Source organism: Eleutherodactylus coqui, chromosome 10 (genome assembly GCF_035609145.1).
Source record: "Eleutherodactylus coqui strain aEleCoq1 chromosome 10, aEleCoq1.hap1, whole genome shotgun sequence".
Lineage (NCBI taxonomy): Eukaryota > Metazoa > Chordata > Amphibia > Anura > Eleutherodactylidae > Eleutherodactylus > Eleutherodactylus coqui.
The window spans coordinates 94,989,538-95,000,998 of NC_089846.1; the positions used below are offsets into that span (position 1 = coordinate 94,989,538).

General features: G+C 46.8%; 1 protein-coding gene across 2 annotated transcripts; it reads left to right on the plus strand.

The window, feature by feature from the left end:
• The first annotated feature begins 1,683 nt into the window (after positions 1–1,683).
• GNG8 (G protein subunit gamma 8) lies at positions 1,684–5,893 on the plus strand. Of its 2 annotated transcripts, XM_066581489.1 has the most exons (3): positions 1,685–3,937; positions 5,328–5,412; positions 5,698–5,893. In XM_066581489.1, the coding sequence occupies exons 2-3, from the start codon at positions 5,329–5,331 to the stop codon at positions 5,824–5,826; spliced, it is 213 nt and encodes a 70-aa protein (XP_066437586.1). In that variant the 5' UTR covers positions 1,685–3,937; position 5,328; the 3' UTR covers positions 5,827–5,893. The 2 variants fall into 2 exon arrangements, with proteins under 2 accessions (XP_066437585.1, XP_066437586.1); XM_066581488.1 differs by having other exon boundaries at positions 1,684–5,412.
• The last annotated feature ends 5,568 nt before the right edge of the window (positions 5,894–11,461 follow it).

The window sequence follows — 11,461 nt, forward strand, 5'->3', positions numbered from 1 at the left end:
ACCTGCTGTGGATGCCCACGTCTACAGTCCCACCGTTACATGCTGTGCAGATGTAGAGTACGAGCAGCAGGAGGACAACACGCTCAAAAACAAGATGGCGCCTTGTTCCTTCAGCATTCCAACGGTGTCTGTGTGGATAGAGGGTCTGTAAGTGGGGTCACTGGATGATGAGGCAACAGGAGAATTACATTCCGGGGTCACAATAAGTGGCGCAATAAATAGTCACTTCTAACTGGCAAACATGGACACACAAGTGTTAACCTTGATTGTTACAGCGCTGAGGAATATGTTGGCGCTGTATAAATGGGCCTTGTGTATCCGCAGTGCCTGGCAGTAAGATGTCCTTGTTGCCCATGACAACCAATCAGAGTGCAGCTCTCATTTTACCACAGCAGCTGCTATGTGATTGGTTGCTAGGGGCAACAGAGACATTTTACTGCCAGGCCATGCTGATAAATGTGTCACAGGCAATAGCTGATTGCTGGAACAGGGGTCAGATGTGATCCCCGCCAGAGCTACACACGGCCGAGTGTGATATTGGGCCAATCTCGTACACGTACGAGATCACTTCAGTCCACATGTTTTCAATGGTCATGTGATGTGGCTTCCAGCCCCTAAAGATAGGACATGCCACTATTTTCTCCTGCGCCACAATGTGGGGAAACAAATAAAAAAAAAAAATCGCTCATGTGTATGACCGTATTTAAAAAAATGGGTTCATATTTGTGCGCCTCGCAGCGCACAAATATCGTGTGATTTTTTTTTTAAAGGGGTTTTCCCATTAGACATTTATTCTCTATTCACAGAATGGTGTCTGATCGTTGGGGTTCCAATTGCTTGGAAGTCCAGCAATCCTGAGAATGGCGCCCCCCAATGACTCATGTGCCGCTCCATTTACTTCTATAGAATGGAGGAAGGCTGCTCCATAGAAGTGAACATGTGCGCTTGGATGGGCTGGTCATATACTTGCTGATATACTGATACAAGAGGGCAGGTATATACACCACATATCCCTCATCATGCAGGTAGCACAGGTGAAGATGTGCGAGGTCATGGGTATCTTCACCTGTGCATATTGCTCCTCCGTTTGCCTTTCTGTGACTTATTTTTCTTGCCTGTTTATATTTTCCTAAGGTCTCCTTCACACGAGCTCATGTGTTTTTACGTTTGCCCGTACGTAGCGTATATGCGCGTGAATGACTTTTTGATACAATCAAGTCCCGAATTAATATGCTTATTTAAAGCCCTTTACATGGAGCGCTGCTGAGTGAATGTTAACAAATATACAGAAGTGATATCCTTCGGCAGAAATCCTTCAAATGGCATTAAAATGCCTAATTAAGGCGAGCTGTCTTCTTTTTCCAGCGTTGTACGACGGGTAACTCCCTCCCTTTTTTCCAGCTGTCATAGAATTCTGTGGGAGCTTTTTGGTTATCACGGCGAAGGATAGGGCAATACTGTTTTTTCAGGCACCGTATAGAATATACTGCCAAAAATGGTTGCGTAGGTCCTATTTTTTTCACATGCATATATTTTACGCGGACAAAGTCAGTCTAAATGAAGCCATGGTTGCGTTTTAGGTGCGTTAATACATGCATAAATACGGTCGTATGAATAAGCCATAAAGGTCAGAGATTTATCCTTAATCCATAGTCTTTAATGGAAAACCACTTTCAGTTAATGTCCCTCACGCACACTTAGTGCGTCGCAGTCATATGTTGCATGCGACTGTATTCACACAGGTGATTCCGATTTTTTTTTTTAAGAAGAATATTTATTTTTTTGTGCAAATTTGTTTTGATTTTAATGTGTTTTTGCAACTTTCACGCACAAATTCTGTCCGTTCACACACAAAAACACACAAATGTACTAACACTTCCTGGTTCTCTTAATTTTTTTATGGTTCCCATGGTAACATGCATTAAAAACAGGTCGTACTCGCATCATTTGAGTACAATATGTTCTTTTGACGCATCTGTTGACTTGCATAGGTTATTTCCATCAGACAAAAACGTGACCCGCTGCCGTCCCGCCCCTCCCATCGCAAATAGTGGCAAGGGGTGGAGACGAGGACACCATATATGGGCTCGGCATGAAAACCCAGCCAATATACAGTCGTCTGCATAAGCCCTGAGTGTGTATGGATTTGATTAATTACATATGAATTAAGATCCATGATTTGTAATTTTTAGTTTTTCCCTAAAAAACCTTGTGGAAATTGATATACTCCTCGTATATAAGGGGATATTTATGAACATAATTTTCTTTTTCCCTGGCATGGGAGGGCGCTCATTTTCATCATACTTTCTTGCGCCCAGATATGGAAAGGTATAAGCCTCTTTATATGAAATCAGTGGGCTTTAATATATAAATGACCACATTTGATGGACCATTATTTGGATTAACTGATGGTGCATTGCTTTGTAATTTTATCAATAGTTATTAAAAGTTAAGTTTTATTCCTTCAGTGAGCCCTTTTATACTTAGGAGTTATACTGCCACTGTGCTAGTTCATAATAATGCAAACCAATGTGTTCTATTGCCTTCCAATGTCAAGATGATTTTTTTTTTTCTTTCTGAAAATTGCATGAAACAATCTTCCGTGTGAATTAACCGTACATCGATGGCTACAATGGAAAAAGTCGCATGCAACCAAAATCCAACTAAAGGCCCATTTAGACCAAACGATTCTTGCTCAAAATTCATTCAAAGCCGTCTTTTGAGCGAGAAAGATTGGGTCTAAATGCATGGCCATTGTTGTTTAAATGCGCTCATCATTGTCTTTCAGCTAGGTGAAAGACAATGATGAGTTTTATCAGTACCATGCGCTGAGTTCTTAGCAGGATACCGCTGATACTATTGTTTCAGCTGGTGTCCTGCTCGGAGAACACAGCAGAAGATAGCGAGCCAGCTGTGTTCTGCATACCCCGCTCGGAGCGCTCAGCTGTGTACCAGCTGAGTTGTCCGAGAAGACAACTGCTGTATGCAGTAGATAGTGGTCCCGCTTGTCTTCTGCATACCCCACTCAGAGCGCTCAGCAGTATAAAAGACAGCGCTCCAGCTGTATTCTGCATACCCTGCTCAGAGCGCTCAGCAGTATAGAAGACAGCGCTCCAGCTGTGTTCTGTATACTCCGCTCGAAGTGCTGAGCTGTATACCAGCTAAGTGCTCCAAGAAGACAACAGCTGTATGCAGAAGATAGCGGTCTTGCTTGTCTTTTGCATACCCTGCTAAGAGCGCTCAGCGATATACCAGAAGACAGCGCTCCAACTGTGTTCTGCATACCCCGCTCGGATCGCTCAGCTGTATACCAGAAGACAGCGCTCCAGCTGTGTTCTGTATACCTCGTTTGGAGCGCTCAGCTGTATACCAATTAAGCGCTCCGAGAAGACAACAGCTGTATACAGAAGATAGCGGTCCCTCTTGTCTTCTGCATACAGCGTGAGCCTTCATTTACACACTTATGCAAAAAGAACGCTCAAAACTGTCACTCAAACTGCCGTTTGAGCGAATTTTGTGCGATCATCTTGCCGTGTAAATGCACACAATGATTATCGCTCAAAAGATTGGTTTTGAGTGAATTTTGAGAGATAATCGTTGTGTTTAAGTGGGCCCTAAGTTGAATTATCTGCGACTGTCAAATCACACATCACAACAACAGTGACAATAATTGTTGTAACGTTGCATGTAGCAAGTATCACTGTGCAGCCCTCGCCTGAGAGCCCAAAGGACCCCTCCCCAGGTATATAGTATAATGAGCTGCTGCCCAGGTGTGCATCCCCTCCACCTGCATGGAACAATGAGGTGACATCAGTTAGCTCCGCCTCTCTCTGGGGACCATCTTCATGTAGAAGGCGACCTGCCACCTGTCATTACCTGGAGGAGAAGCCTGGAGCCCGCACTGTCCTCCTGCCTGCTCTGCACCCTCAGGATACAGGTGGGTACAGCCAGTGATGGGGCAAGTCTGCAGGGTTGGGGCTCTTATGGGGCAGTTGACTGGGAGACAATGTATTACATGGCCTATAAGTTTGACTGCTGGTGGGGTCTTTTATTCATCTGCGTCACGTGGGGAGGATTATTTGCACACCTGTTGTAGCTCTATTGTCCTCTGTTACTAGCACTGATGTGATGCTCTGTGGAATTGATGCTCTGCAGACGCCTAAGGCACTTGCTGCATGTGTAGCTGTGGGTCACATACATGTACTGCACCCATGTGGGGCCCTCTGGGCTCCTCTGATCAAAATCATCTTGGTGGGGTAATTGACTTCCTATAAATTGGCCCCAGTGTGAGTTGGGGGAGACACTGGAGCTGCCGTCATGCCACATGACAGCCCCCGCTCCTTTATATAGATGCTGGCTAAAGAGATTGTGATGATTAGATATGATATATAATAATGAGATCTCCTCCAACCTGGTATACAGGACCGCTGTTTGTATATAGATGGGCGAGCCGCACCCTCCCAATACACTGCTCTCATCATAGAATGTGCATTGTGTGGTGGGGGATGGGCTTGTGCGGTGTAATTGCTGTGATTACCTGCCTGCTCCCAGGGGGTGACTTACTGACTGCAAGGATATGACCCACACCTGCTGCCAAAAGTATGTGGTCCCCACCCATACAATCGGTGGTTATCAGTCTCACCCATTGTTAATGGGTACACCCATCATCCAGTAAATATGTCCCTGACTGTCCCCCAGGATATCAACTGCTCTGCTTCTCACCCGTAAGAGATAGAAGCAGCGACAGCGAAGACGTGACCACACAGCACAAGACAGATGAGAGCCGAAACACATGGGATATAAGATTCATTTCTAACAAGGGCAACAGTGGGCATCGGCACCAGGGCCTTGGCTCAAGGATGTCAGTGCCAGGGCTGGTCATTTGGACCTCTGCTAGGATTGGTCATCCAGAGTGTCGGTGCCAGGGCTGTTCATCCAGGGCATTTGCTCCAGGACATCGGCTCCAGGACGTCCATGCCAGGGCAGGTCATTCAGGCTTCCACACAAGTAACGGTCACCCAGTGTGTCGATCTCAGTGCCAGGGCTGGTTATTTGATCCTCTGTGCCAGGGCTGGTTATCCATGGCATCGGCTCTTGGACATCAGTGCCAGAGCTGGTCAACCAAGCCTTGGCACTAGGAATGGTCATCCAGGGTTTCGGCTCCTGGACTGGTCATCTAGAGCATCATAGGCCGGGTTTTCCATGGCAACACATGGCTATAAGACCAACTCCATAATATTGACCATAGTTTTGTGGTTCACATACTTTTGTTTGCGCAAGCAATGTTCTTACTCCATATATCACATCCTTCTGTTGCTTCATTACAGAATGTCAAACAATTTAGCAAAAATTGTTGAAGCCCGAAAAGACGTGGAGCAACTAAAGATGGAGGTGAACATAGAGCGGATGAAGGTGAGGCAGACTCCTGGCTGTGGTAACCAATAGGACTGGCCCAAACCCCTGGATCTCCCGCGGCTGCTCAATCGGATGTAGTATCCTATAATGTAACTCCACCCAGAAGTTATATTTTAGGTGTTACTGCACCAATTGGAGAGGTTGTCACAGCCCTGCCCCCTCCTATTATCACTGACAACCCATCTGAATATCATGTCTAAGAGGTAGTCACAGCTCCACCCCCTGGTGATGACATCACTTAATATAAATTTATAGAGTTTAACCCTTTTTGTTGTCTCTCAGGTGTCACTGGTGGTGTCGGACATTCTCATTTTCTGCCAGTCTCACTCCTTCTCGGATCCACTTATCTCTCCAATTCCGCCTGCTGAGAATCCTTTCCGGGACAAGCGGCTGGTGTGCACCGTGCTGTGAGGTGCTGGGATCTGGTCCTATTACTACATAGATTATCTGTGCTGTATGCAATCATTAAAGCTCTCGTTGTCACCCGGCTGCTGGCGTTATATAACACTTTTCTTCAGGAAACTCCCCAACATGTAGCAAATGTAAATAGCCTTGTTAGTGCCCCTCTTGGCACCCAAGACTCTCCCCAAGCTCCATCCTCATCAAGAATCCCTGAAATGGGTTTCATTTATCAAAACTGGCTTAAGCCCCATTTACACGCAACAATTATTGCTTAAAATTCGCTCAAACTATGTGTTTTGAATGATAATCGTTGCGTGTAAATGCTACCATTGTTTGCTTTCTGGCCGAACGATGGATTTTTAGTTGAGTTAAAAATCCAACGCTCGGCCGGAGAGCTAATAGCATGGACTGCATGCTGTCATTCTTCATGAGAGTGCTGATAACACTGTATTCAGCTGCAGGAGAACAAAGGAGCTGAATGCAGATAACAGACCACCTGCTGTTATCTGTATACAGCTCAGGAAGGCTCATTTACATGTATATAAAGCAAATAAGATACTAATGGGCATTAGTGCCTATTAGCAGCTTATGCAAAATGATCACTCATACTGTTACTCATCCTATCTGTTGAACAAATTTTGAGCTATCATCTTTGCGTGTAAATGGGGCCTAACAAATAGGACCAATCAGAACTCAGCTTTCATTTCTCAAACTGCTGTGGTAAAATGAAAGCTGCACTGTGGTTGGTGCTATGGGCAACAAAGCCAGTTTTTGGTTTACATAGTCTTGTTAAATCAGGCCCAATGTCTCTAGGCCAGAGATAGACGATCGTGTTGTGGTCACATTTATGTGCCTTTGATATACACGATTGTCCTGACCTGCTTTAGCGTCTGGGTCAGGCCAGGATGCTCATTCATATTACGGATGCATAAATGTGGCGGTCACCAGCCACAGGGCTTATTTACACAGGTGTATATAATTTAGGTCTGTGAAAAAATGCCATGTTTTCGCTGTTTGCCTATGTGGTGCGAATTTGATGTGTATTCACATTTAAAAAAACGCAGTGAATACACAAGTTACATCTGCAGGTTTTTTATACTACCACTGACTTTCATGGGCCATTTTGCTGCGATATATATAAAACTTTTTTTTTTCAAGTGCGTAAAATGGGCACATCTGAATACACAAATTTAATGGATTCCTGCTGGCTTGGGGGTAGACAGCTTGGCAGACGTCAGGTGACCGCTGCGGCCTGTCGGAGGCTGCAACTTTAAAACCCAAACTCCTGGCATCATGGCACCCAGGATGTGAGTGCTGATGCCAGGAGTGCACTCTCTTTTTAGGCCAGGCCCAGCAGATGGATAGGATTTTGTTGTAATGATAAAACCTCTTTAGGTTGCGCTCACATGTTGCGGAAACTTTAACTTTTAAAGTGAATGGGATTAAAGCAAATCCTGATTAGAGGTAGAGGGGAAAAAAAGTTTTTTCTGCTGTAAACGTACAGCAACTTACGGTTTTTTTACATTTGCAAAACGCGCCCTCAAAGTGCAAATCCGCTCCAAAAAGAAGAAAATGAATTTACATACTTTTTTTCCATAGAGCATTGCCTGAAAATGTCTTTATACAGCAGCCAGGTGTCTTTGATGAGAAGCAGCGCCTCCCTAGAGTGCAGTCAGCACTCTCTATAATCTGTTGATCTAAGTAATAAGATGGCACTTTGTCTAGTAAAGCCCTTTCACACAAGATGGTAATCAGGTCAGAACGTTCCCCCGGCAATCGGGTCATATGAAGGGACCAATGTTCAGCTGACAGACTGACTGTCCGTTCATTGATAAGAATGCTTGCGGTTCGGCTTTACCTCTCCCTATGTGAACAGGTAATGTGCAGCCGCCCCATGGACCTGAGCAATCGTAATAGAGATCTTCATCCCGGATTCTGGACCTGTGTAGAAGAAAATTAAATGAGCGCTGATTAATTACATCTGGGTGAGAATATGGCCAGGGTAAAAGGATTTAAAGTCACCGTTCTATAAACTGCCATCATGATATTCATTAATCTGTATAATAAGTCAGCGCTCTATGATGAAAAACACCAAAGTTTAATACGAAAACTAAAGTCATGATCTGTGGATGCTTTCTTGTCAGACATTACATCGTAATACCACTAGGTGGCGACAGTGTCCATATCATGAAAACAGTCAGGACAATGACACTCTTGACACTTGGGGTACAGAATATCACACTGACATTTGGACAGAATAATGACATGCCGACACCTGGGAGTATACAGATAGTGACACCTGGGGGACAGGATAACTGCACGCTGACACCAGGGTATACAGAATAGCCGACACCTGGGGGACAGGACAACAGCACACTGACACCTGGGGTAAACAGAATAGTGACACTTTGGAGACAGGAGAATTAGACACGGAGGTAGTAAGTCTTACCTGGGGTATACAGAATAGTGACACATAGGGGACAGGACAACGGCACGCCGACAGCTGGGGATATACAGGATAGTGATACTTGTGGGGCAGGGCAACGGCACACTGACAACTGGGGTACACAAAATAGTGGTACCTGGCGGACAGAACAACAGCATGCTGACACCTGGGGTATACAGGATAGTGACACTTGGGGGACAGGACAAGGGCACAATGACTCCTGGGTGAATACAGGATAGTGATACATGGGGGACAAGACAATGGCATATGGCACCTGGGGTATGCAGAATAGTGTTACCCGAGGGACAGGACAATGGCACACTGACACCTGGGGTATACAGAATAGTGATACATGGTAGACAGGACATGGTACGCTGACAGCTGTGGTATACAGGATAGTGACACTTGGAGGATAGAGCAACAGCACGCAGACACCTGGGAGTATACAGGATAGTGATATCTGGGGGACAGGACAATGGCATGCTGACACCTGGGGTATACAGGATTGTGATACCTGGGGGACAGGACAATGGCATGCTGACACCTGGGGGTATACAGGATAGTGATACATGGAGGACAGGACAACGGCACACTGACACCTGGGGTATACAGGATAGTGACACCTGGGGGACAGGGCAATGGCACGCTGGCACCTGGGGTATACAGAATAGTGACACTTGGGGGACTGGACAACGGCACGCTGACACCTGTGGATATACAGGATAGTGATACCTGCGGGACAGGGCAACAGCACACTGACACCCGGGGTATACAGAGTAGTGATACCTGTGGGGCAGGGCAACAGCACGCTGACACCTGGGGTATACAGAATAGTGACACTTGGGGGACAGGACAAGGGCACAATGACACCTGGGGGTATACAAAATATTGGTACCTGGGGGACAGGACAATGGCATATGGCACCTGGGGTATACGACAATGGCACACTGACACCTGTGGTATACAGAATAGTACCTGGGGGACAGGACAATGACACGCTGATACCTGGGGTATACAGGATAGTGACACTTGGGGGATAGAAAAATGTGATTGTTCTCAGCAAGAGAAACGACGTAATCTTGTAGATATGATACCTTTTAATGGCTAACAAAAATACATGATGTAATATTTGTATATTTGTATTTTTGTTAGCCATTAAAAGGTATCATATCTACAAGATTACGTCGTTTCTCTTGCTGAGAACAATCACATTTTGCTCTACTGGTTAACACGGTACCAGATCTTTGTTTTCATTATACCTTGGGGGATAGAATAACGGCAAGCAGACACCTGGGGGTATACAGGATAGTGATACATGGGGAACATGACAATGGCACGCCGACACCTGGGGATATACAGGATAGTGACACCTGGGGGACAGGACAATGGCACGTCGACACCTGGGGGTATACAGGATAGTGACACCTGGGGGACAGGTCAACGGCACGGCGACAGCTGGGGATATACAGGATAGTGATACCTGGGGGCCGGGCAATGGCACACTGACATCTGGGGTATACAAGATAGTGACACTTGGGGGACAGGACAACGGCACGCTGACACCTGGGGTATACAGGATAGTGACACCTGGGGGACAGGACAATGGCACGTCGACACCTGGGGGTATACAGGATAGTGACACCTGGGGGACAGGTCAACGGCACGGCGACAGCTGGGGATATACAGGATAGTGATACCTGGGGGCCGGGCAATGGCACACTGACATCTGGGGTATACAAGATAGTGACACTTGGGGGACAGGACAACGGCACGATGTCTCCTGGTGGAATACAGGATAGTGATACATGGGGGACAGGACAATGGCATATGGCACCTGGGGTATACAGACTAGTGTTACCTGAGGGACAGGACAATGGCACACTGACACCTGGGGTATACAGAATAGTGATAGCCGGGGGTATACAGGATAGTGATACATGGTAGACAGGACATGGTACGCTGACACCTGTGGTATACAGGATAGTGACACTTGGAGGATAGAATAACAGCATGCAGACACCTGGGGGTATACAGGATAGTGATACCTGGGGGACAGGACAATGGCATGCTGACACCTAGGGTATACAGGATTGTGATAACTGGGGGACAGGACAACGGCATGCTGACACCGGGGGGTATACAGGATAGTGATACATGGAGAACAGGACAACAGCACACTGACACCTGGGGTATACAGGATAGTGACACGTGGGGGACAGGGCAACAGCACACTGAAACCCAGGGTATACAGAATAGTGGTACCTGGTGGACAGAACAACAGCATGCTGACACCTGGGGTATACAGAATAGTGACACTTGGGGGACAGGGCAAGGGCACAATGACACCTGGGGGTATACAAAATATTGCTACCTGGGGGACAGAACAACGGCATGCTGACACCTGGGGTATATAAGATAGTGACACTTGGGGGACAGGACAATGGCATATGGCACCTGGGGTATACAGAATAGTGACACTTGGGGGACAGGACAAGGGCACAATGACACCTGGGGGTATACAAAATATTGGTACCTGGGGGACAGGACAATGGCATATGGCACCTGGGGTATACGACAATGGCACACTGACACCTGTGGTATACAGAATAGTGATACATGTGGTACAGGACAATGGCACACTGACACCTGGGGTATACAGAATATTTGTACCTGGGGGACAGGACAATGGCACGCTGATACCTGGGGTATACAGGATAGGGACACTTGGGGGATAGAATAACAGCAAGCAGACACCTGGGGGTATACAGGATAGTGACACCTGAGGGACAGGACGATGGCACGCTGACACCTGGGGGTATACAGGATAGTGATACATGGGGGACAGGACAATGGCACGCCGACACCTGGGGATATACAGGATAGTGCTACTTGGGGGACAGAACAACGGCACGCTGACACCTGGGGTATACAGGATAGTGACACCTGGGGGACAGGACAATGGCACGCCGACACCTGGGGGTATACAGGATAGTGCTACCTGGGGGACAGAACAACGGCATGCTGACACCTGGGGTATACAGGATTGTGACACCTGGGGGACAGGACAATTGCACGCCGACACCTGCGGGTATACAGGATAGTGCTACCTGGGGGACAGAACAACGGCACGCTGACACCTGGGGTATACAGGATAGTGACACCTGGGGGACAGGACAACGGCACGCCGACAGCTGGGCA

Excerpts from the sequence above, each read along its gene's own strand:
- GNG8 (XM_066581488.1), top strand. The coding sequence starts at position 5,203 with ATGGCAACACATGGCTATAAGACCAACTCCATAATATTGACCATAGTT. Across the intron at positions 5,413-5,697 it reads TGAACATAGAGCGGATGAAG|GTGTCACTGGTGGTGTCGGA; the intron begins GTGAGGCAGACT and ends GTTGTCTCTCAG.